At 38.5% G+C, this 27,524-nt stretch overlaps 1 protein-coding gene across 4 annotated transcripts in view; it reads left to right on the top strand.

The window, feature by feature from the left end:
- The window catches only part of TRPM3 (transient receptor potential cation channel subfamily M member 3), a 272,291-nt gene that overhangs the window by 164,309 nt on the left and 80,458 nt on the right, over positions 1-27,524 (top strand). For all 4 annotated transcript variants that reach the window (XM_048290665.1, XM_048290663.1, XM_048290664.1 and 1 more), the window contains exons 7-8: positions 3,969-4,143; positions 16,513-16,636. In XM_048290665.1, the coding sequence (XP_048146622.1) occupies positions 3,969-4,143; positions 16,513-16,636 (299 nt within the window). The remainder of the gene's footprint in view (positions 1-3,968; positions 4,144-16,512; positions 16,637-27,524) is intronic.

Genomic DNA, 27,524 nt, shown 5'->3' with positions numbered 1-27,524 from the left:
TCCCTGTGGATCTATCAGGCACTGCCAGCCCCTTCTTTGCAGACTATCATCTACTGTGCATGCACAAGCTGAAATAGAACTCTTACAGATCATTTCTGATGATTTTATTTCTGAGGAGATTTAGTAGGAAACGCATTTGATTAGCAGTTAAAGAGAGGTCCATCAGCTTTTTTTCAAAGTCAGAGGTTCTGTCTTGCTGGCATCATATCCCAACATTCTCCAAATTGTCCCACTGTTACATTAAGGCAAAGCACAGTCAGTTCTCAATTTCCTATATTCAACATAGTTGTAAATGTAGTGTTCGTATAGTCAGTCAGTGTCTTCAGATGCACTGAAATTTTCCTGCAGACCCTCTACATTCATTTCTAAATTCCTAATATGTAGCAGCAGGGAAGCATCCAGGAATTTTTAGTATCAAGACATCTAAAAGTTTAATTCAGATCTACTTTGCATTTTGGCTGAGAGTTATTGAGCTGCAGACATTCTTGGTATAAGTAGCTAAGTATTTTTTCCAAAATGAATATAATGTCATAACTAATTTAAATATGATTGGGAGCATCACAGAAAGCTGAGGATGTGGTAATTCCCACTAACCCATATTTTGAAATTCTGAGGTACTCAAGCAGGCATAATTTTTTGTTTTTTCACTGTGTCTATTGACTTTCTTTCGTGCTGTGGATACCATCACTGCTCAGAAATTAATTATCATAAATCTGTGGAAGTTCATAACATTAGGATTCAGACAGCTATAGTCTGGAGAACTTTCCTGAAAGACAGAAATGGTTATACTTTGAAGAAATATCAGTAAAGTATTATTAACTCATTTTAAATATTATTTCTAATTTCAGAAATTAATTGGAATAATTTGCCCTCCAAACTAAAGAAACAATAGTTTTTTCAAAACCAAAATTATTTACAGTGAACAATGAAGATTAAAATAAAAAATCATCTATTTGCTGAAACTCAGAGAGAATTTCCCAAAGGAAAATGAGATATAGATATCAAGTTTGTTTTTAAACCTTTTCTATTTCACAGAGAAATGTACAAGAATGATAAAAGATTTGAACTTCGATTGGGAACATAATGTGTATGATAAACCAAGGTTAGCATGAGTTTGGAGGTTTTTTTAACTTAAAGCTACAAAGTTTCATTGAAGTCTGAATTGGAGAAAAGTCCTTTTATTTTACTAGCCTTGAATTAAAGGATTGTTTTCATGCTGAATATGTTTCTAAAGAACAGAAAAACTGCCACCTGATCAACCACAGTGAAACACAACTGGAACACTTGCAGAGAACTTTTGTATTCCAGGCAACTCTTGTGACTGTAACAGCTTAAATTTTAAAAAAAAAAAAAATTGATAAAAAGTTTAAAAAAATTTTGAAAGGAAAATCAAAGGTTGCAAGAGGAATTGTAGATATGTTTTCAAATGGCCCAAAAAGGCAAAAATAGTTCAGCTGCTTAGACTAACCATAATCACTTATATTATTAGAATTATTTAGCTGATCCATATCAAGTAGAAGACACAGGAAATGAACAGACTTCCAACAGAAGGACAGAACCTGCTTCAGGAACACTTTGAGATACATAAGGCAACTGCAGCTTTTATGATTAGTGAGCATCAGAGCATCATTTCAATACAAAAAGCTTTCTCTTTTAGTCTTACAAGAGGGCTGTAAAGACTTCACTCCTCTGATAACCAGGAATCTTCTGAGATCCATCTAAAACTGTTAACTTCTAATGGCTGTATGTCATGGCAGTATTCAGTCATGGTGTCTTTGCCCCTCTAATTTTCTAAGGAAGATGACCCAAACTCACTGAATCTTGTCTCATAAGGTGAAGGTTTTATTCCCCATACACTCCTTTTGGCTTTTTCCTCCATTCATTCCAGTTTGTTCTTTCTGAACAAGGCTGAGCATAGGTACAGATAGCATTTTGCATGGAATTTCCTGAGTGGCTTGCATAATGGCACTGAATTGCCCCTGTTTCCTACTGAAAATATTTTGCTGTGTGTATTCCAGGATCGTAACTTTTCCTAGTGGTCTTGCTATACCAAAGACAGTTCTCTTGTCATCAGCTTTTCTAGTATTTCCTCCTAATGAGTTCCCAGTTTACAGAAGGATTTATTAAACACCAAGTAAATGACTTTCCATCTCAGATTGTGAACTTCCTCATTTTCTATTAATCCTCAATGTCATCCATACCCATCCAGACATGACTAAGAATACTTCTTAATATTATTTTATTAGCAGGTGTCAAGATTGAGTAGAGCAGCAATTGAGGGAAGTCCTTAATGTTATTAGAAAAAATTAACCCTTGAGCTCTGTACAAATCGTTCTGTTGATCACCTTCTTATATTCCACCCTCCTTATGCTCTTTCACTAGCCTACATCTTATAATTCTGCCTGTAGTTTTCTTAAAATAAATAAACACCACACATTTTACTTAAGGTATATGACAGAAAAGCCAAAAACTAACAGTAGATAGAGGCATAACAAGGTATGCTGAGAATTACTTCAGGAAACATGATGTTTGCTTACAAAATGGTTCAGGAAGTGTTAAGAGTATTTTCCTCTTAAATATATGAACTAGGTTTCTTTCTTTCTTTCTTTCTTTCTTTCTTAAAGAATAGTTCATCTCATTTTTGTCAGTAATTCAAGTCCTTAAAATTATTGAAAATCATTTGATCTATTAATATTTCTAGGGGGTCTAACCAGATTTAATGTTCCAGCCTCACAGGCTTACCTTTGCTTCTGGGAATTGAACTCTCTCCAAATGAAAACTTGAGCAGACATAGTAACAGTTGTTACTGTTGGCTTTCTGCAACTTTTTCCAACCCAGCTGTTAACAGCGTAGGACAATCTTTTTATTTTCATTTTCCCATGAAATGTCAGAATTTTGTGCAGAATGCATATAGGTTTTCTTAGAAAAAGCTATTTTAAAAGACAAAAAAAAGTCAGGAAAAAAATGCTAATAGAAAATTTTCAGCTCCTTCTATTGCTTGAGTCCTTTTGAATGTCCCCAGTCTCAATTGGTCAAGAAGTGAATACCAGAAAAACTTCTTCAGCTGTGTTAACACCAGCCTGGTGTCAGATTGCCTTTCTCTAAATCCACACAACTCTCCTGGCAGTCTGTGCTGCAAATTTGCAGAGGGTTCCCATGAAATTACATTGAAACTGCTTAAAATGAAGATTCCTCTCGTTTGGTTAAGCACTAGTTCAGCTCTCTTTGGAGCAATGTTCCCAGTATGGGATCTGCAAATCAACAAATATGCTGCAAATTGGAGAGAATTCAGAGAGAAACTGTGAGGCTGACTAGAACTGAAAAACTAGTACTAACTTGTAACAGAAAGTGTTTAGTTTATTAAGAGGAGGTTAAAGGGCTACCTAGCTGCAACCTCCAATACAGCAGGAAAAATACCATAGAGGTGATTTTGAAACAGCAAGCAAAACTTTTGGAAGACCCAAAGAAGGGAAACTGACATCATACAAAACCTAGACTACAAGCAAGAATAGAGTCTTGATTATGAACATGTTAGGAAGAAATGCAGTAACTTCTTCATGATTTCAAAACAAGACTTGATCTTTAAAAGAAAAAAAATCATCATCTATTTAAACATAACTATTGTATTTAAAACAGAAGATAATCCTAGAAAATACTGGTTTATGCGGTGGAACTGATGAGATGACTACACTGGTCCCATCTGTCCTTAAAATATCTGATTCTCGGAATGCATTTTCTCTAACATAACATTGTACAGTCATAATGCAGTTATTTCAGTCTGATATTTTTTTTCTTCTGTCTTCTGTTATGTTTTGTTTGCCTTGCTGGCTTTGCATTTTTTGTTTCTTTTTTGTTGCATTTTTTAATTTATTTGTTTTGTGTGTGTGTGGTTTATTTGGTTGGTTGGCTGTTTTGTTTTGTGTTGTTTTCGTTTGGTTTGGTTTGTTTCTTTCTTTCTTTTGCTCCAGGAATTGGCCAAGGTGTTCCAGTGGTGGCCCTTATTGTGGAAGGAGGTCCCAATGTCATCTCCATTGTTCTGGAGTACTTGCGAGACACTCCTCCCGTTCCTGTTGTGATATGCGATGGCAGTGGCCGAGCATCTGACATCCTTGCCTTTGGTCACAAATACTCGGAAGAAGGAGGGTAAGTCATTTCATAGTGTATGTTCCTTCCCTATCCACGGGTTCAATTCAGTGATAAAGTAGAGCACAGGAAATTACTAACAATATTGTGCAAAAGCAACACCTACCTCACATGGCTGTTTCCGTCATTGATATGGGTGAAATATTGAAGGTATTCAGAACAAAACAAAACAAGCCTTGAAGAACCACTACAGAAAGTCTACAGAATAAAACAGGTGTAGGAACTGTACCATACAGTTGACAAGTACAAGTATGGTATCTTGCACTTATGGGCCAAAGGATTCAGTCCAAGGGCAAGGGGAGTTACTTTCACCACCTTACAGATACATAGAGTACTGCTGCCTTCAAGTTCCATTTAGCCTACATGTTCACATAAGCTAGTTTATATTTGCCCTGCCTATTGAGCCTGTTCCTGCACACCTGTCTGTATTCACACTACTGCTTATGCATTGCTCTGTATTTTGCTCTGTCCCTTTCTTTGCAGACTCAAGGTGAGGCAAAAGTACTGTTTAGTTTTTATTACAGAAGACTCAGCTGTGCTTTTGTTGAATCAGGCTGTAAGCATGCTCTGTAGGTTCCAAAGTGAATATTACTGAATGACCAAATCCTTAATATACTTTGTTCTTCTACTGTGCCCCTCCCTGCCCTCAAAGATTAAAAAAAAATTAAATAAATAAACAAGCATAGAGTCACAAAATTGCTGAGGTTGGGCAGGGCCTCTGGCTGTCCTCGGGTCCAACCCTCCCTGCTCAGGCAGGGCCACATAGATAGAGCCTGTTGCCCAGGGCCATGTCCAGATGGCTTTTGAATGTCTCCAAGGTTTGACACTCCACAGCCTCTCTGGGTGAACTGTGCTAGTGCTCAATTATCCACACAGTTAAAAAAAAAAAAAATTGGTATTTCCTGGTGTTCAGAAGGAACCTCACATGTTTGAGTTTGTGCACATTGTCTCTGATATTTTAACCTGACACTACTGAAAACAGTCCATGTCTTCCTTTCACCCTCCCCTTTTGTGTTTATATACATATATATATATATACACACATACACACACACACACACACACATATATATATAGACATATAGACAATGTCATGTCTGAGCTTTCTCTACTTCAGGCTGGACAGTCCCAGCTCCCTCGGCCTTTCCTCATGTATGAGGTGATCCAGCCCCTTCATCATCTTAGTGGCCCTTTGCTGGACACTCTCCAGTATGTGCATCCCTCTTTTGTACTGGGGAGCCCAGAATCAGGCACATGACTCCAGATATGTCGTCTAAAGTGCTAAGGAGAGAGGAACACCTGCTTTGACCTACTGGCAGCACTCCTTCTAATGCAGGCCAGGATACCATTAGCCTTTGTTGTTCCAATGGCACATTCCTGGCTCATGTTCAAGCTGGGGGGTCCTTTTCTGAAAGCATCTTTCCTCTTGGGATGCCTTTAGCATGTACTGGTACATGGGGTTGTTCCTCCTGAGGTGCAGGACTTTGCATTTCCCGCTGCTGAACTTAATGAGGTTCCTGCCAGCTCATTTCTCCAGCCTGTGATATGCCAGAGGCCAGCAGGACCCTGAAATACATCACAGGTTACTGACCTTCAACTGATCACAAACCTCTGGGCCCAGCTATTCACCCAGTTTTCAGTTCACCTCACTGTCTCCTCCTCCAGCCCATACTTCATCAGCTTGTCTGTGAGGGTCTTACGGGAGACAGTGTCAAAGGCCTTAGAGAGGTCTACAGGAGGAATATCCACTCCTTGCCCCTTATCTACCAATCCTATCATCTCATCAAAGAAGGTGGTCAGGTTGTCAAGCATGGGTACCCCTGATCATCTTCATCTCCTTCTTGTGACTGGAATAAATGGTGCATCACAGCCCCACAGGGGCTCAAGGAGAAGCTGACAAGCCTGTAGTTCCCTGGATCCTCTTTCTTGCTCTTCCGTAAGACAGGAGTGACCATTGCTTTTCTCCAGTCCACAAACATTTCTTCCAGTTGTCCTGATTGTTCAAAGATTATGACTTTGCAATGACATCAGTCAGCTCCCGCAGCACTTGTGAGTACGCACTGTCAGGATCCATGAACTTGTGACCTTACCATCTTCCACTTCCTTCCTCCAGACTTTCCTCCAAGTGTCTGTGGCCTGAGACTGAAGAAGACACTTAGTACTTAATCTTTTTCCATTTCCTATGTCACCAGGTTCCCTGCCCCATTAACTGAACTTGGAGGAGGTGATTCCGGAATATTAACCAGCTGTCTTGCGCCATTCTTCCCTCTGGTCGTATTGTGAGACCCTTTGAAGCAGATTCGCAAAGAGGCTAAAGTCTGTTCATCTCAAGGCCAGGATCTTGGGACTTGTTTTTTGCCCTCTTCCTCCTCTCAAAATCTGGAACTCCAGCAGCTCATGGTCACTCAGCCAAGGTTGCCTTTGACCTTTACATCCCAACAGAGCCCCTCTTTGCTGCTATGAGGTCCAGCACAGCATCTCTCCTCATTGGCTGCTCTATTATTTGAATCTGGAAGTTCTTCTTAGTGCACTTCAGGAACCTCCAGGATTGCTTATGCCCTACTGTGTTGTCCCTCCAGTAGGTATCACAGTGGTTAAAATTCTCTATAAGGATGAGGGCCTGTGCACATAAGTCTGACTCATCCACTCAAGTTTTTGTGGAATTTACCACAATATTGCTCTAATCTGGGAAAAACTAAGGATAGCACTCATCTTATTGGGCTATCTCCAACAACACTCTTGTTTTCACCAAGTACGTAATTCTGTGCTTGATGGTGGAGCTCCTCCAAGACCACAGACCTACAGGAAAAAAGGCTATCTCTCCTAGCATCAAGAATTGAGCACTGCAGCCTATGACTTGAAGAGCTGCATCCACTACTGAAAACTCCATGTGCATCAAAGCCTCTGCTCTGAGAAGGGCAGCTCCTCCAGCCCTGGAGAAAATTACTCTCTAGCGTGTCACCACCATACCTAAGACTATTTTTGGTGGAACAAATTAAGGTGAGGACCCCTTCTTTGCATCCTCTTGCAGAATCTGCTGCACAAGCTTGGCTGTACTCTTGGTGTGGTTCTGGGATAGGCCTTTTCCAGGCACCAGTTAACAAGGTCTTGGCCCTGCCTCATAAGGGATCAGTTGCAAGTAAGGCCAGATCAAGGGCAGCCTAGATTGAGCACCCTAGATCAAGGGTAGCAGTATCTCCATTAGAAAATGCTGGAGCTTTCTTGGTCCACAGCCTTGTGGCTGCCCTAACCTGATCCTTACCTGACAACCACAAGCACCCTCGGAGTGTTTCCAGGTGTTTGGCAATGATAGTGTACTTTGTCCTCTCAGAAGTTCCCAGAGCAGAACTCAGTCTGATGCCCAGAGTAGAAAATAACAAATGAAGAGTAGATTTAATAATTTTGGAACAAAACATAAAAGCAGAAGCAAAAATCCCACAGATTCTCATAACTAAGAGCTGTTTCATGCTTACATGCTTTGTTACAGCTGCAAGTAGCTGCAGTAATCTTCCAGTTGGGATTCCCTGGGGACTCATTTTTGTGTGTGTTAGAATGTGAGGGGGTATATCTATTAACACATACAATAAGCAAATAATAAAATATAAATTTGTAAATACTGAGCTCTAGACCAAGTACTATTATGTTTTAGAAATAAGTGTGATCATGAACTCACTCAACCTAAAACTCCTACTGGGAAAAAGATCGTTTTCCACAAATACTTAAATCCATTTTATATTCAGGTTCATGCTTAGTCCAGAACTGCTTCTGTGATAGGTATGGATGTGTCAGGTCTCATTGAATCTTTGAGAAGTTGTTTCTCTGTTTTCAGTGACCTCACTGATAATGCACTTCATGTAACCTTACTCAAATATGCTTTATTCATTTATTTGCTATGTATGTCTACTTTGTCTGTGTTCTGCTGTCATCACAAAAAAAATACAGCAAGAGAATGAATTAATTTATTTCAATATATAAAGGGGACTTCTATGAAAGAATTTTTACAAGGACCTGTAGTGACAGGACAAGGGGCAATGATTTTAAACTGAAAGAGGGTAGCTTTAGACTGGGCATAAGGAAGACATTCTTTAAAGTGAGTGTCTTGAGGCACTGGCACAGGCTGCCCAGAGAAGTTCGGGGTGTTCCATCCCTGGAATTGTTCCTGGCCATGTTGGATGGAGCTGTGAGTAACCTGGTTCAGTTAAATGTGTCCCTGCCCATGGCAGGGATGTTGGAGTTAGATGATGTTTAAGGATCTCTTCCAACCCAGACCATTCTATGGTTCTGTGATTTTATGATGCTGTGATTCTATTTCTTCATCACGAACTCCTGCCTGTAAAAAAGGCAAGTTATAGTATCAATAGAGGCAGAACAAGCAATTTCTTACCTGACACTCTCATACCTGGTTTTGTGAAAGGTATTATTCTGTCTCACTAAGGGTCTTCTTATTGTGGGGGTCCCATTCCAGATTGTGTCCTGCAACATTATCAACCAACAAAATTTTTCATTTTTTCTGTTCACCTTGCTCTAAATAGAATGCACAAATGATGAAATTCGTTAAACTAGCTAGTGGAAATCTCTGTGTTCATCCTGCTTCAGAAAACATCAGTCTGGCATGCAGTGATATTTTTAATAATACCAGAAGTAAAACACCTGTATAATTTATATTCATAAAAATATTTTATCCAAATACATTAGACTTCAGGTACAAATTGGATCCTTTTTTCCCCTCTTTAACCTGTGTTTGAATAGTGGTTAGCACCATGAGGAGAATACCAAATAATTGCCACGTTAACTGAATTCAGATAGTAGCTTTTTCTTTTGGATAGAATCTAAGTAGGTTATACAAAGCTGTGTCTATTAAACTCTAAATCAAGGTAATAAATCTAAATTGCATGCAAACTTTAATTCTGTAGTCCACTGTGTAATCAGACTATCAAGTCAAAAATCTATTTTAATTCTGGCTGCTGACCAGAAGTAGGGTGTTCTCTGAGACACAGCGTATCTTTCAACTGCTATGGACTGGGTACCTGATTTAAATAATTCAACACTTACATCATTAATGGCAGAAAAAAACTCACTTGCATGTTTATATTATTATGCTGGTTTTACACAGCCTCAAATTCTTACTCATGGCAGCCCAACAAGGATTAATTTTCTACACATAAGAATGTGTGCATATGTCTACTAAGCACTGCTCTGAGCTCTGTGTGTTTTTAAGTCAATTTGGAAGTTTGTTTCCATGGGGAAAATAACTATGTCTGGAGATGTAGGAGAACAAATACATCTCTCTGCTTGAGTTTTGATCACTGTTGTGCCGATCCATCAATTTAAAGAAACCCTTTAGAGTGTTGAACAATCACCTATCTGCCCAGTAGGTCCTTTTGTATTGGGTTTCAAAGAATCGTGATGTGCCAGCCTTCCTTCCTTGTTGTTTATTCTTCCTAAAACATTCCATATAGCAGAAAAATGAATGATTTCTTATATTAAGGAAGGTGCGGTACCCCTTTACAATGCCAGTGCCTCTGCATCTTTGAAAAGACAGGAGACATGCTTCAATCTGCCTTTTTAAGGCCTAATTGTAGGCTTTCCTCATGACGAGGCAGACATTCCACTCCCCTAGGACAGTCTTTGGGCAGACATTTTCACTGTGAGCGCAGCCTCAGTGGAGGAGGCTGCCAGCACGTCCCAGAGCTGTGCCCGCGCTGCCTCACAGGAGGTGCCGCCAGCAGCTCTGTGAGGTACCATGAGCACTTCAGAAGGAATGGTGAAGCACATCTCGAAGGAAAAAAAGACTTTAGGGGCAAATCAGTTTTGAGGTCTCATTTTCTCATCTCTCTCATTGACATTTTGAAGGGAGGTAAGGCACACGTGGAGTTGTCCACTGAGCTGAGGTTTCAGCATTATGAATATCAGATATGCAGAACTAACACTGGGGGTGAATTTAAGTTTATTATGACTTTAATATCAGAGACTACATTTTGCCTTGGTCTGGAAAAGTCTGGAACAAAGTTTTAGGAATGCAATAGGTGGCTACATTTCAGTACAAGTAAATAAAATTCTCAGAAGTAATTTAGTAGAGCTGAGTAAATTCCTGGTACCTTTTACATTTTAATGACAAACAAGCTATGTCCACAGTACAGCTTAAATAAGAACGCATCTTAAATGCAACATTCCCCATGTGGTAAATTGGAAGAATCATTTGGCTGCTTTTCACTATTGGCCTTGATTTAAAGGTCAGGTTTTCCAGGATCTGAAGCACTTATTTTTTCTTTTACTTGAAAATACGATGAACAGCATCGAGGGGTGAGAGCATAAGATAATCAAAAATATGTGAATTTAGTACTTACTAAGCCCTAAGTGAATATCTTTGTTGGTAGTAACTCTCCTCCACATACAGCGGGAGTATTTTGGACTGTATATTCGAGAATGGATGCCTTTTCATTTCATTGACTTACATAAAAGCAAAAGCTGAAAGTAAAACAACTGAAAAGTGCATCTGTATAGGAATATTTTGAAGCTTTTAATGCTCAGAGGCTTTTATTTCGTTATTAAATACTGAATTAAAATAAGAAAAATGAAACACTAGGTTAAAATTATGTCACTTCTTAGAAAAATATTTCCTTACAGAATGAGAAATTACTTGCAGTATTTGAATGTAGTCTCCAAGTTGAATTTGTAGCTCATTAACTACTCTATCAGTTCTACTCCTGCAAGCATGAGACCCTTAAGAGCTCAATATAATGCCATAAAAATGTACTTCTTGCCTAATGTTCACAAGGAAATATCAAACATTCTCTGTGCTGTAAATGAGCATCCTCATATGAGAATCATTAAGGACTGCCTTTGGATTGATCTTTCTCTGGATTCACTGTGGCATAGTTTTTAGGCTTCAAATATGAAGAATATTATTTAAATCTCTTTTTACTAATAGGCAAAATACAGGAATTTTTCACTTTGAGCAAAAGGGATCATAATGTAAGAGTGATATGGTTCTTTGGCATCCCCCATGGTGTCCCCCCATCATAGGGGATCATGGATCCAAATCACTCTTGAATTAATTTGTAAAATTATTTTCACATTGCATAAATTCATATCATTACTTTTCTCTTGTAACAAAGTACTTTGCAAATCAAAATCTGGACAGAAGAAAATCAATTTGTTCACCATGGGAGGGTTGATATAGTCCTCTCTCTTTTGGTGGGGGAACAACCTTTCAGTAAACTGTAGTCAGGGAAAAGTGATGTAGAACAGCTACCAGTGAAGGTCTGCAGTGAAGCTGATTCCTCATAAAAGCACACAGAAATCACCCCTGTTTGAATACAATGAAGGAATAATTACATTTATTTTCTGTCTCCTCTCATAAAAATGATATGCAAAATGTGTGGATTTGAAAATGTGTAAGAAATTCAGCCAGTCCCACAAAGTTACACAACTGTATCTTTTTTGTAATTCCAGTGGAAGAAAATATGAGCAGAGACTCTGGTCATGTTTCTTACATATGGTGTGATTGTCTAGAGTACAAATCATAATTAAAACAAAAAATCCTCTAAGCTTCCTATAAAGAAGGGCAGGGAATAGTTTTCATATCCCACTGATATTTTATGGATATTTTTACTTTATCCTGGGAAAAAAAATACTTCACAAATGAAAAGTTAGATTTTGTGCAATTCATTGAGTGAAGTATATTATTTAAAGACATTTTAAAAAATCTATGATGAAGTTGCATTTTGAAAGTGAGCTAGAGCATAATCTTTGTAACTCTCTAGTACATTGTATGATTCCAGTACTAAAAATCTTTGGAGAAAAAGAAAGCTAAACAAGTTAGGTGGTGGACTATAGGCCAGATCTTTCTCCAATGATCACTACAAAATCAGATGCCATGAGTTTGAAAGATTAAGTGAAATGTCTCTTATCTCCTCAAATATTAAGTATAGCTTAAAAAAAACATAATTTCTGAGAAGGGAGTAGGCCAAAATGTTGTCATCTGTCTTCTGCATCAGTCAAAGCAATGAAAAAAGTTTTGCTTCACTTTTTAGTCATCCAGTATATCTTGGACAGAAACAGATTGTTGCCTTTTATTCTTTGTGAGTTCAGGTTTTTGAAGTGGCCTTTCCTGATTGATCCTAAACAATGAATCATAGGACTACAGAATAGTTTTGATTGGAAGGCATCTTTAGAGGTCATCTAATCCAACGCCCCTGCCCTGGGCCAGTTCATCTTCAAGTAGATCAGATTGTTCAGAGCCCTCTCTGACCTAGTCATGAACGTTGCCAGGGATGGGGCACCTACCAGCTCTCTGGGACACCTCTTTCACTGTTTTATCATCCTCATTGTAAACATGTTTTTCTTTATATCTAATCTAACTGATGGTGCATTTTCTGGGGTTTTTTTATTTAACCAGCAGGTCTCCACTCATCTATGATGGTCTCTCGCCTTTTTTGCCCTGTTTCTTTCACCTGGGGATGGCTCATTCTTGTGCTTTATGGAAAGTGTCCTTAAAGATCTGCCAGCTCTGTTCAGCTTCTTGAAGGCAATTTCCCAGGGCAGTTTTGCTGCCCAGAGAGCAGCTTCCCAGGGGGTCCTATTGACAAACTTCTTGAGCCTGTGCAAGGTTTTTTTTCTTAAAGTTCAAGATCCTGACTTTTCTGTAATGCCATACAGTTCAATTCTGATAATCTGATGTATAAAAACTAAGGTTGGCATCTTCTGAAGACAGGCAAACAAAACAAACCCACACACTCTTAGGAAACAGTTATGAGTAAATTTTTGTTCTGGAAATAAATGTAAATGTGTATTTTTCTACTTTAGATGAAGATTATTGACATTAGATACCTAAATTCCATCAGCAATCCAGAACCTCTGGGAAAGAAAAAAAAAGCTGAATACACCTGGACTGGTAGGAAAATGGGCATGTCTTACGTATTTAGGGAATGAAAGAACAGTTTCAAACTACATGAGGCAGGAAAAAAAGAACGGGCTAAACTGTTGTTTTGTAGTACATTTTGTTTAGGCAGGAGCAATATTTTTTCCATGGAAAAGTGGAATTCAGGGAATCATGCCATCAAAATGCCCCAAGCAGGATTTTACTGACACGTTGCAAAATAGTTTTAGAACTGAAGCCTAGTAGAAAGATGATAAAAATATGGTCTTCTTCTGACACTGTTCAGTCTATGCTGACTTTGATGGAAGTAATAATTGTAGTGTTTCAGTCTGGTGAAGTGGGCCCATCTCTTTTTCCCTGAATCTAAAACTAGAAATCTGTGATTTTAAAAAGCATGTATTTAAGGTGTGTGTGTAAGAAATGTGGTTGTGTTTGCAAAGGAGATAAATTATCACCCCACCTGCAAGTCTCAGTTGTTTAGCTCACAGTACTCTTGAAATTACTGGTTTTACACAAATTTGATTTGGTGTCTGCATCATAGATTTAGCCTTTAATGGCATGGAAGAGTTTGTGTTTGTCCCAGCTGGGTTACACAATTGGGAACTTTGATTTGATACCTTCTAACGCGTATAGATTCCTAAGGAATAAAAGTTGTACAGTCTTGATATGACTGATTTCAGTGCACACAAAGCTATGGTTACTTTATTAGAAAGACTGCTATTATTGTTTCTGTTTCTGATTACAATCACTTCAAGGTTCTGATCTCACAAAGGTATTGAACAGGCTTGATGTAGATTTGCAGACCAAGGAGATGTTAAAGAAAAACATTCAGTGAGGCTAGATAGCTGCATAAATCAAATTATGACTACAGGAAGTTTCTGAGCAGCAGTACTTGAACAGATGTTTTACCCTGTAGTTAGGGAAGCACTTCTTTATTTTTTGGGGTTTAAGTTCTGTATTTTTCACATAAAGTTTGCTTTACATGCTGCTTAAACTTATGCTAATATACAGTTTCTGAGAGCTTTAATTAGAGAAAGAAAAGTGATGGCTGCTCAGGACACAATTCTGCTTTCACTCAATGCAACTTTCTCTTGCTTTCTGTGTGTTAGCCTGAAAGAGAGACAATTTCTAAAATGAAATTTCAGATTTGGATTCTAACATTTTTTAAGGAAAATCAGGTTATTATAAGAAAGCAGGATGGTTTACATTTCAGAAACTTTGGAATTTTTTTCCAAATTTTTTTGATTTGAGAATCTTCCAAGTTCATGTATTTTTTCATATAATTTTCATACTCTTTCATGTACTTCACTTTCATATATAATTTACAAAGGGAATTAGGTATTTATATGAATCTTTTTAGCTGCTCCAGTTGATGATTTTAGGAAACTTATTCATTGTGAATAGCCTCTTTTTTCTTTCTTCATTTGATGGAAAATTGCATAGTTCTGAACCACTTATAAATACAGGGATGGCACTATTTTGTTTAAATTTGATTAAAGCAAATTTACAACACATTTTTTTCAAGAGCCTAAAATCAGAATTTATATCATATATGACCTACAAATCTGCAACTCAAAGTATATTAGTGCTTGTCAGGTTATGAGTATTTCCAAGCTGTCTCTCTTTAGCATGGAGTCCTACATCTCTAGCTGTACTCTGACATCTTGTTTCATGTCTCCATGTGCTTGTGACATCCTTGCTCCTGTACAGGAGGTCAGGTTGTCTTTCCCACACAGCAAGTCCTCTGCTGCCAGCTGCACTGTTATCCACCAAGAGGGCTGGAAGTTTTAGCTCATCATGTGTTGCCTTTCTGTGAGGCAGGCGGGTTACGCTGCAGGGAAGGAGTGCTTGCCTAATGCATGAGCAGTAGATGCCTTCTTGCTGCCTCTCCAGTATCCCAGGAGATAGCACATCTAGGGCCAGACTGCTCCTAGATGAAAACAGGAAGTGCAGAAGTAGACTCACCACTCAAAGGGAGTCTGTGGTAAAGTAGAAGACAGCAGGAGAAGCCAGGCACAGAAAGAACATATGTCAATGTGTTTGGATTAAAATGAGTTTACATAGGGTTTTAGACAATGCCGTCTAAAACCACACAGCATGGTCTAAAACCCTATGTAAACTCATTTTAATCCAAACATATTGACATACACCTTCCAGGCTTCTTTGTGAAGCCAAAGTACTATTCAACAGGAGTATTTAACAGCCAAAATCAAATTCTGTATGCCAGATCTTCTGTATTCTCCCATACGCTTCTTTCTCATTTCCATTTGTTGTCTCTTCTAACAACATGGTTGCTGTGGGTATGAGGACTAGATAATGAAATTGGATTTGAAATTCAGTTGTGTAATGAATATTCTGCATGCCTCTTCACTGCAGAGAAGTACAAGCAACTTTAGCCAACAGTATGAAAAAATCAGGGATTCGGTCATGGTTCTCTCAAAGCAGCTTCCATAGGCTAACAATGGCTTTTAGATACCTGCTGTTGCTGATATTTCTCTGCAGTTGCTGCAGGAATAAGTATTTTTTTGTCTTCTGGCCTAAAATATGATACATGAAGATTCTCTGATTTTCACTCCACTGGATGACTTATCCCATAAAATATTCCAACTTAGCTAATTTGAAACAGTCAGTTACAATTTTTAAGTGAGAAAACTGCTGTAGTGTAGAAGCATCAAAGGATACATGTTCTATATTTGAGCCCACTATTTTGTAACGTTGACATTGAGACCAGAAATCTTTCACCCGGAAAAGTCCTGTGGAATAGGCTATTTTTTATGAAGAGATAGGGTTCAAGTACTACTATTTCATGTACTGTTACTATTTATTTCTGCTGTTGGGCCACTTTTTGCAAGTACTGACCTTAGCACTGAGGAGGAATATAAAATGGGTTCTCTTGAACTCCTAGAAGATCAACATGACCAAAATCAAAATGTTTTCTTTGAGTGCAGTGAGGAACAGAGAAATGTGTTTGTTTTCTTTCGAGATCCTGTGTAACATCAGTAGGGCGAGTTGATACTGTTAACATTTTCAAGTTAAAATTGAAACCACTGAAAACATAAATCTTCCCAGTTTCATAAAATTCACTGTGAGTTGAATTTTCTAACTCACTGATAGAAAGGAGTCTTCAGTTCACTTAGAAGTGTTGGTCTCCCTCAAATTTAGACTGTCAGTGTGTTTCTTGTTTTTGTTGGGAAATCCCACAGAGCTGATAGTTTGAATGACCTTCTGTCATGCAATATGTGGGAACTGATATAAAAACTTTGTAGATGAGGGACCTCAGCACAACCAACGTGTTTTCCTAGAACAGTGTTTTTCAATTTTTCTCTGATGGTTTCAGCAATTCCTGGTCTTGAAACCCGCCCTAAATAACCTTCAGTGATCTGTTGACTCTTATTTTTTCTACCTTTTTCCCTGAAAACATTTGAAATTAAGTTAAAATGTTCCGTCATGTCTGGTTTTTTACTTAATCTTTTATTTTTGCATTTCAGACTTATCAACGAGTCTTTGAGGGACCAGTTGCTAGTTACCATCCAGAAGACTTTCACATACACCCGAACCCAGGCACAGCACCTCTTCATTATCCTCATGGAGTGCATGAAGAAGAGGGAGCTGGTATGTTGAGTTCTATGCATGGTTTTGATCAAGTCTTTTATGTGCCTGTTGGAAGGTATCACAAATCTGATCTCTGTGATCCAGAATCTGAAATGATATCATGCTGGCTTTTGTTTGCTTTACTCAATATTTTTGCATTTAAAGTGATTAATGCAACAGATCTCTTCCCTTTTGTAAATTCCTCTACATTTCCTTTGACCACATAGAGTCCAGCTAGTAGGGTATGGATATTACTACTTTTCAGTCATTCTCAGGCGCATCATGATTAAAATTCTACCTCATTCAACTACAGAAGGCAGAAGAAGGCATAATTACGTATCTGTCCCTGTCTGCTATAAAGATGCTTTAGAGTTCCACAACTATCACTAGAACTATTGCCTTACTATGGAAATATGTGACATGAAAGGAAAGCAGCTTGTCTCTGAAGCTCGTGTTCGGCGGTGGCAAGGCTATGCCTTGCATACGTGCTTGTATTCTCTTGAAGAACACAAGTTCTTTCAATAATTTCTGGGAGATAAATGAGGCTGCTTTTGCAGAGCTATTTTTGAAGAAAAAGCACATTGGAAAAATTTGGGATTCATTTCTGTGGACTTTTATTTGTCACAAATTGACTGGACAGACATGCTTCAATTTTCTAACTTCGTATTTCTTCTAAGATTTGGATTTGGTTCATATCACTGCTTCTGGGAACTCCAAGCTGATGAAAGCTCCCTAAAATGAATTTGCTGTAACATTTCTGATCAGTGATTAGCAGAGAGAATTTTCTTTTTAATTATTTTGTGGATATTTCTGTAGCATTAGTGGTAAAGGTAGTAATAATAATAATAGTACTAGTATTAGTAGTAGTAATAATAATAATAATAATAACAACACCTATTTGTAGACCATTGTTCTGCATATAGACATAAAAAATATATTTCTAGATAGAAAATAAAAGAGTGAGGAAGGGAGGGAGGAAGGGAGACAGGAAGGAGTAGAGGGGCACAAAGGCAGGAATGTAGAAGGAATGAAGGATAGAAAGCAGAGGCAGACATTGAATTATCTAGACTAGAAAAATGCATTTCTTGATTATTCCAGACATCTAAATCCAGAACAGATTGTCAGGCTTTGAACAAACCCTGCTACTGAAAAATAACTGTGAAGATTTTGTCTGCAGTATTCACATTAAGATTTTTATTCCAAGCATGTTTGTGTGTTTGTTACAAGTTTCTTTGCAGATATGCAACATCCGTCACCACTGACATTCTCTACCTACTAATCTTATGAAGAGCTATTAGCCAGGAGATGGTGTGCCCAAAATTAAGTATTCTGAAGTTGAATTTATAGCACTAGCTTTACCATATATAAAGAGAATACATTAGAACAGTGGCTTCTGTCTAGTACCTGAGTTGTACTCAGCTAATTCTAACATTGGTATGCTAGAAAGATTTTATGTCTGAGGTGTGGTTGCTAGTCTAACAGTGTCCTGCAAAACTCACAACCTTATCTATGTATGTAAAAGAGAGGTGGTGCTCATGGTGCTGAAGGCAGCATAACCAGAGGAAATGGGTGACCTTGGGGCTGTGAAGTACTCCCAGGAGTGAGTGGTGACTTCCCTGTTCCTACAAAGCCGTATGTTTCATATTGCCACATCTGTCCCAGCTCTTGTCCTTCCTCAAGCTTGACCATCTGCTTGGTTGTACATAGGGCAAAACACTGCTTGATGAACTGACCATCGTTTGTCTGATCAACCCCTCAAAAATTAGAAGGAAGATGCAACAGATTGTCTCAGAGAGCTCAGCAGCAGCTAAATTGATCATAGCTATTTTCCCTATGTTCGTGGTCACTGTGCCTGCCTATCTGATTTTGTGGCTGCTGAATTGATAGAGAACAAAGCAGACAATGCAGGAGAGGCTTGTCTTATTACTGTGTGCCACTAAATAATTGAGTGCAAACAGGGTGCAGGCAGGAATATGCTTGTAAAGTACATCAATACAGCTGAATCACAGATGAGGAGAAAGAAAATAAAATGCAAGTAACAAATGGAAGGAACAAAAAGCTTTCTTGGAAATAGTTGTTCCTTCTCTACCTGCTTCAAATGTGTGAAAAGACTCTCTTATATAAATCTGACGCAAGTGTTGTAGCCAGGGAAAAAGCATAATCATAGCAAAAATTACCCCATTTCTCAGAACATGAGATTTTTCAAGTTCTGACGTTTTGGATTTCACTCCTAAATAATGGTCTCCAAATTGTGTGCCCAGGAAGCATCATTATTATGTGTAATGTTCCATTTACTTGATTAAGTTTAAATTTTTTGTTGAATAAAATCTGAAGTACACAAGCTGAATGATAAGGTGAGGCCGTAGAAGAGTAGTGATCTAGGTTTGTTAGATTTGTAAGACAGAGCAATTTTCGCTTCTCAATTCAGTGAATAATTTTTATGAAATTGTATACTTATCTGAATTGACATTACAAACATCAGAGTTTTGTTCAGAAGTGTATTTGGACCAAGGCGCTTAATGAGGGCAATGGTATAAGAATCTAGTTAAAATGAAGTAGGCTATACATGTCTGTGTACATATAACTGTAGCTTACAAGGGTAGGATAGTATTGTATAGATTATTTATGGAGATTCTCTATTGTCACATTTACATAGAATTCTTTCTAAAATTTTATGCAAAGACATTCCTAAAATAGGAGCATGAGGGCTCACCAAAGCTAAGTAGTCAAGAAGCAGGCTAGGAGACTTCACTTCAGGTCCTCCCTGAAAAACACATTGTGTTGGATAATAGCTCAGAAGTCTGTTTTCAGCTTTCGAAGGAGTATTTACTTCTGTCTCAGTAAACAAATTAGTCTTAATATGTTCCCTTAAAGGCAGTAATTTTGGTGTCTGAGTTTTCTGACAGATACAGGCTGCTCTATTCTGTTGGGAGCACTTCATTTAGCAGCTTAGACTGGCACATTGCTGGAGTGCTTTTTTCACAAATCATGACATGAGTTTCTCAGAAGCCAGAATGTGCTTTCCAGCAAGCTGCGTGGGTCTGTCTGTGGAGCTTCATTGGGCGGCCACTGGGAAAGGCCACTTTGGCAAGCCAGAAAGGTCTGTGTCTGAAAATAATCACACTTGTGGCAATGGGAGGCATTTGTCATAAAACTAATTATTCCAAAATAGTGTTTTGAGAGTGAATAACCTAATCTTTTATCCATTTAATAGAAAATGGAAATTGCTGTGAATCAGAATAGGTCCAATCTAAGCACCTTGGTAATAAAAATGGCACATCAACTCCAGCAGTAAAGTGTGCTGGTGAAGTTTGTTTGGCCATTTTCTGCTAAATTCGTTTCCTTGAATATTTGAAGTTTCAGTGACTACATAAAGCAATCTGATAGTGTCATTGCCTACTACTGCATTACAAGAAGGAATTGCAGAACAAAGAGAGCTTGGTCGCTGGGCACATTCATTCATTCCTGGAACACATTTCCACATAGAGGCAAGAGTTACAATTTGATTAGTTTCCTGCTAAAAGAAAAACAGTAAAATCCCACCTCCAGCTCATGGCAGCAAATAATAGATATTTTGTTCTTGCCTCTACTGTTCACTGTTATTCATGTACCACAGTGTATGGTTGCTGTGGCAATCATGATGGCTGCTCAGGGACAGTGTAAACTTTACTTCAGCTTTGTAGAGGTGATGTGTATGGAAGTAGGTAGTTCCAGATGACTTAATGTGTAACTTGCAGCTCTGGTGCTGTCAGATTGAAACAAAGCAGATGTCATGCTGTTGTAAATGAGTGCATTGAGCTGAGATCAAGACAACCTGCATCATGCAGGTGCTTGCTATTTATTGTGCTTTTATTTCAAACAGAGATGGATCCCAATTTTCTTAAAACTCAGAGTGCATGAGAAGGCTGCCTTGCAAGGCTAGTATTCAAATCCCAATATTGCCATACAAATGTAGGGCTTTGACTCTTCTTAATGGTTACTTACACAAAGTACTGGGAAGCTGTTAAGTCATTGTTATGCCCTGGTCCACTTGGGAAAGGTTGTTTGATTTACTCTGAGCAGTGCATGGGAAAAATATCAAAATTCTTGGGAGGTTCAATATCAAACTTCTACTTGCAAACTTTAGAACATAAAGGTAGAATAAGGTACTCGTCAAATTTGAAAATGTAACAGGTTTGGTTTGAAATGCAACAGTATAAAAGCATTAAAATTAACACTTAAGAAAATTTACAAGGGAAAGAAAGTGAAAGAGAGGATAAGATTAGAAAGGTGTATATTCACCACCTGTGGGACCAGAGACAAGACTTGATTGTTGCAATTTCTGTTGGTTGAAGCAATGTTCACAGTCTTGATCCGTTGGGGCTGGGGGAAGCCCATGAAACAGAAAGTCCAGTGGGTTAATACTACACTCAGGCTCGGTGGGAATGCCCAGGTACCTCCGCTGGAACGGGGAGTTTTACATAGATGGTATACAACTGTGGATCATGGGACACAGCGTTACAGCTGCCTCTTAATTTGGTGTAGTTGAGCCAATCATCAGAAGGGATGAATGTGGAAGCTGAGCTACTTGTGGCATGATAAAAAGCACTATCCCACCTCACAGGGTGTGCCTCCTTTCAGCCTCTTCCCTCATCTTGTTCAACACCCAGCTGTAGTGTCCAGAGATGGCTGTGCACCCCCTCTGCACCTGGGCGGTTACTTGAAGAATCATCAACAAAGCATCCTCTGCTTTTGCAAATGGTCAATTGTTTGAGTCATGAACCTCTAACATTCCAGTATCTCACAGTGATTTAGCAGTTTCTTTTCTATATGGACTATAAATAAGGCTTACTTATCTGTGACAGCTTCACTTCTGTGTGACTGAAAGGGCTACTGTTGGAAACCTCTGCATGTTTCCAGAAGAGTATATACAGGGAAAAAGTTAACTTGATCATATACTGGCTGCAAAAATCATTGTGCTTTTCAGCTGGATGTGCAAGCTTGTTGGAAAAGGTCTGTGGACTCCCGCGGGGGGAGAAATTGCAAACCAGCGAATATGGTTGATAAAGGCAAGCTCCCTTTATTAGCAATCCATAGACACTTACATAGTATCCCAGCTTGTTAACTCTTAAGTGGCTTAAAACCTATCCAAGCGCATTTCTGCTTCTACATAATTAGACTACATTGGCAAGCTTCTACTAGTTATGTTATGATTAAAAGAATTCAGAGTTCACCCTCCCCTCTCCGGGTTTTATCTGCACAGCTGCAAATCTTCAAACTCCCTTCTTGTTCCCAGGCCTGTTTCTCACACAGGGATTTTCTCATGGAGACAGTTTCTCACACTAACCTTTGCTTGCAGGCCTATTGCTTGTACAGTTCTTTTATTGATCCCATAATTCTATCAATGATCCATGTCCCTGATCCTCTAACCATTTCCCAACACAAGCTCAGTGAATTTATATGCTAATTAAATACTGGCTGCAACTGTTTATTAGCATACACTTTGATCTGAATTAAATAATAGCTAAATCAGATGGACTTTTAAGAATTTACTAGCATATTGTCACTTGATTTCTTTGGCCCTTTCCAGAGGTTAGAAGTTCATTTAGGTCTGTTTTTTTCAAGAATTTTTCTTCAAAAACAGTAAAATAACTTCAACTAATGCTTTTTAATGCTGATATGCTGATGTAATTTTTCTCTCTTAGAGAGGAGGCTGAAGAGGGCTTGGTGACTTCTCAAACAGTAAAAGTCAACTGTAGTTCTTGCAGGAGCATAGTTGCTGTGAACAGCATATAATTTGGCAGCAGGCATTTGGAGCAGGAAAGGATCATGTAACTGCTGACCTGCTGGTTGCTAGAACAGCTCTTGTTTCTCCCATGGAAACATTCTGTGAGATTTCCAGCATAAAGTGTACTAAAGATAATTCGTCCTCTGCGTCCAAACTGATGTGCATATCCACTTCAGGATTGAGTGTGCAACTCTAGTTTTTGGTGAAGATTAAACCTCCTTTCCAGCCCATACAAATCAATAGGATTAGTCTAGTACTTAGGTTCTACCTCTGTGTTAAGATAATGAGGAGTAGTTTTCAATCCTGCAAACCACACCTAATTGCTTTTTTGCTAAAGATCTAAGACTTTATTTTGTGTTTTCAGCTGCCAAGAAGCCGCATGAAGTTAGCTGAAGTTAGTCATTGACTCCACAGAGAACAAAAACTAATCCTAGGAGTATTTTTTTAATTTCAGTAATTCAGAGAACAACTTTCACAAGAAAAGAAGCTATGTACAAAAAAAATAAACACCAAAAAACTGCCCAAAAAAAAAAGAAAAAAAACCACCAAACCAAAATGTTGTAATGCTAGATTTAGTTTAGCAAGCTGCAGCTTTTCCTGAGAGCTCAGCAGAGCTGCTTAGGGCAGTGCGACTGTTTTCACCCTCCTGTAGTCCATTTTGGATGGCTCCGCACTCTTGCTCTGGCTAGCTATCCTTACAACACAGTGATGGCAAAGGAGGTGAGAAGGGTCTCTCCATAAGGGTTTCAGAGGATCTTTAATCTTACATCTTGTCCCAGCGATGCCCAGAGGCAGAGAGAACCCATGAGCCGGCCGCAGGCGGGTTTTGTCAGATCACAGGGGCAGTACATGGGCGGAGTTGGGGTACAGGAGCCAATAGGGAGAGCCCAAGGGAGTGGCCAGGACTAGGGGCAAGGAAAAGAAGGGGGGAAATGTGGGATTGAAGTGCATCTGGGTAAACAGAATACCACTCCAAAAAACCCAAAGACAGCTGTTGTATTAACTAACCCTGGAAAAGTTTTTGATCGTACCATTTGCTTTTCAACTACCATCAGACGAGGTAGAGCATCTGCTAATAGAAAGTACAAAAATGTCAGACCTACCACTGAAGCAGGAGTGTGTGCAATTTAGTCGCTTACTGGGTCCATCCCGAGCTTCTGCTGGGCCATCTTTGCGTCTGGAACACATCTGCAAAGACCAATATTCCTTTTGTTGCTTACACTCAGTAAGCAGACATTTTCTGTTTTATTTTGTGCATGCAGTGAAGTCATCTGGTAGATACTAATGCAACTTACTACCAATCTTTTCACTTTCTATCTTCCTACATATTTTGTGGTAAAAATTGCAGCTACAGAAATAAAATTTAGAATATTGCTATTCCCTCTAAGAACATAAGCTTGGGAAAATATCCATTACCCCATTTAGGCTATTAACAGGTAATACTGGGAAATGCACACTGAATTGTTATACAGCTCTGTTAAGGAAATTGAAGGCAAAGCAGTACTTGGTGACACAGCATATTCCATATTAGATAATATAAACCAATTTCTGCAGTCAGGGAATTGGAAGTGTTCAGTGCAGTTTGTGTACTCTCTCCATGATACTGTTCAGAAACCTTTCTTACTGCCAGGCTCTATTGCGTCTGGGAAGTCATAATTTCTTTCGTCTTTCTTAGAAAATAAAGTTATCCTTTCTGTGGCTTTACATGGGGCACAGAGACCCATTAATTACAGCTATGATATCTCAGTCACAGACAAGGAGCTCACTGTATGAGATGCAGGGTTCCTGTAGATAAAGCAGGAACTGCAAATTTACTGTCAAACAGGAATATCTCACACTAAGTGATATGCCTTTTCCAAGTATTGCCTATTTAGTCTCACCAGCAAACCAGCTAAGAAACTAATGGCTTGTGGCTATTTCTGTGCTTGGTCTCTGTGTGTTGCAATGACACTGTCAATATTAATACTGATTGAGCACATGACTGCATCATCTATAGTAAAGCACCCATGTCCTGTCAGACTATTTGAAAACTGTTGCAAAGGAAAACTAGAAATTGAAGTTTAACATGGAACAACAGTCCCCAGCATTAATACTGTTGCCGCCGAATCAATTCACTTCCTTCTAAGGTCAGCATTTTCAGTTCAGATTAGAAGACATATGTGTGCATGTAAGTCTTGAAAGCAGTATTTTTTAGGGCCATGACTTGCATGACACAATTTTTCAGGATAAACAGCAATGGAAATTACCAAACTGAATTCTTGTTTTCTTAGAGTAACAGAATATCCATCTCAGTGATGAACTTTCTCCATAACTTGTGACTTTTATGTTTCAGAAGAATATCTATTAGGTCAGTGTCTTGCCAATACCTCCAAGAACTCTCTCTATAGTAGAAGAGTTGCAGGAAGTGATCTACATTACACTTGCTCTGCATTTCTTGTCTGAATCAGGGTAATGGAAGACCTTGGATTACACCAATGTGTGAATGAAATTGTCTATCTCAACAGTTAAAACCATTTCTCTCTTTTTGGCTGATCTTAACAAGTTTCTACACTGCAAGTCTACATGAAATCTCATTTCTGCATAACTTCACAGTCTGTGATGTGCACAGCCCAGTGATTTAAAGGGCAACATCTGATTTGTATTACCCTGTATATACGCTTTGTGACCTACAATTTGTATTTACTCATATATTGACAACGTGAAAATCAGGGACTGGTAATTCAGGCAGTGAAAAGTCTTAATGTACCTGTATGAAACCTTTTGTGTAGGGGACAAGAAATGGGTTTACTACCAAAACATTTTTGGACATTAATTCCACTGGAAAATATGCACATTCTATTCCAAAATGTTGGTAGTACTGTAAGACTTAAACAGTATGTGCACATCATAAAACATAAATTTTTTTTAATGGGAAGAGCTGTGAGATTTTATAACCTGTCATTGAGGGTGCCTCTGATGTTCAGTCTGGAAAAAAAGGTACCAAATACAGAGGAAGCCAAACATTTATACTAACTTCTGTCAATTGATGGCTCCTCAATTGCAGAATTGCTGCCTTTCTTATAAGCACTGATTGTTTTGCTTGTTTTCTGCTTTTTACTAGACGTGGAGTCTGTGAAAAATCAAATTAAAACATGAAATCTTGCAGTGCTGGCACCATGAAGAAGGAGCTGTAAAATTTTAAAATTTTGCGACCAAGATTCAGACTTCTCCCCTCATATCTTCTCCTTCATATTTCCTCATTTGGAATTCTTTTTTGTACCCCTCAAAATAGCAAACTACTTAATTTAGGTTTTCCCTCAACACAATTCTCTCTTATCTTTCTATTCCTGAATTTCCTCTTATTTGGCCATTCCCCTTCTTCTGCGGTATGACCCACTGACTCACCTGCTCACTTTGATCTTTGTTATGCCCCCACATCAAGCAGTGTTTCCCTGTGTTATATAGTATTATTCCTTCCAAGAAAAAGGAAATGCTTTCCCTGCTTATCTGAACCATTTTGACACTTTTCATAACTGACCTCCTTTAATGTTTTATTTTGTCAAACTCTCATCAAAATTTTCATTTTCGGGGTATTTTTCCTCTGAAATATTTAAGTAGGCCTATCTAAATTATGAATGTCAACATGTAGTCTGGAAGAAATTGCCTATTTTGTTGAACCAGCCTGTACTCTAAAACAGGAGACTTTCATATTGCACTCACAATTGCATCTGCCTTTTTTTAGGAAAGAAGAGGTTTTATTCTGACTTCTGTAACTGAGATGCATAAGAAAAGTTTATATGTCAGAGAAGAACTTTAATGACGCTAAAAATTTTTCTGGAGGTAGCTAAAAAAAATCACTTTGAATATATTTTAAAGCACCATGTAGTTTCTCCTGATGTCATAATGAAATGATGATGAGAAAAAATTACATCTCTAAAAGAATGAATAATTTGCAGCATTCTTAGAATGCTAAGTTTGTAAACCAAGCACACTTGATGCTTTCTTTGCTCTCATGACTGCTGTCTGGTTTTTTTCCTTATTCTTCAGCTATCCATTGTCTAGTCAGCAGGCACAGTCAGTTTGAGGTTTAAAGAATTATTTTTCTTCTTCATCTCATCTGCTTCATGACAGAGGGTAAAACATCTTTCTATGCAGATGTGCACATCACTCTCCCTCTGGTTTTGGTGGTTTTTCCCTCTCCAAAGAAATGCATGCTAAAAATCTGAGCATATTTCAGATCGCTCTTCATGTTCTGAAGAGGTTGAGGTTAACCATACTGTAAAAAAATAAATATTCACATGTTGTAGAATAAATGCCAAGTACAGCCTTGTGCTGCGTAGCTATTCAAATTTAATCCTGGCCCCTTACAATGACCCCAAACAGAATAAGCTCTTCTATCTCTGTGGAGTTTTCAGAATAAATGCTAGGAAGGAAGTACTCACTTTTTGGCTAGTAAAGGCACAAAAAGAGGAACTGCAGTTGATTATTATTTTCTATTGCTCTTGCTTCTCATTCTAGGGGTAAAATCAACTCTGCCTGTGCAGAATACAATCTTGTGCATACTGTCCAATGCAAGGCAGCTCATACTGATGAAAGTTCATAACCTATATATCCAGCTAGTCCTGAATACGGCAAACAGCGACACAGTTATGATGGCTTAGGATGCATTCTATAACGCAAAACAAACTTTTGTGTCTTATGACTTGCTAATCTGGGCACTAGCACTGCTTCTGTCTGTCTTCTGCACAAGTCCTGTCCTCTTCACACGATAGGTCTACCTCACCCAGATGAGAAAGGGACAGAAGTGTGAACATTTATTGAGGGTAAAAGAACAAGTTTGAAGAACTCAGAAAATTTTGATTTAGGACCCATTTCAACCTACTACAACCAAAACCTTGTCCTCTTAATCGTCTCAGTGCTCCTGCCATTTCAGGGATTGTCTCACCTGTGACCATATTTTCCTTCTGTTTCACAAATCTTCCCTCCTCAGCATTTTTTTGAGGTATCCTTGTCTTAGCTGTTTCTTTTATTGGTAGGTGCCACTATGGATTGTGTATGGACAGCTATAAATTATATGTCTAAGATAACCCTGCATGTACATTCATAGAGAACTGGGGAAATCTCACATGGCAGTGTACTATCTCTGTCTCTCAGTGTGAGTGA

The sequence above is a fragment of the Corvus hawaiiensis genome, chromosome Z (genome assembly GCF_020740725.1).
Source record: "Corvus hawaiiensis isolate bCorHaw1 chromosome Z, bCorHaw1.pri.cur, whole genome shotgun sequence".
NCBI classification, from domain to species: Eukaryota; Metazoa; Chordata; class Aves; order Passeriformes; family Corvidae; genus Corvus; species Corvus hawaiiensis.
This window is presented reverse-complemented; position numbering and strand designations above follow the sequence as displayed.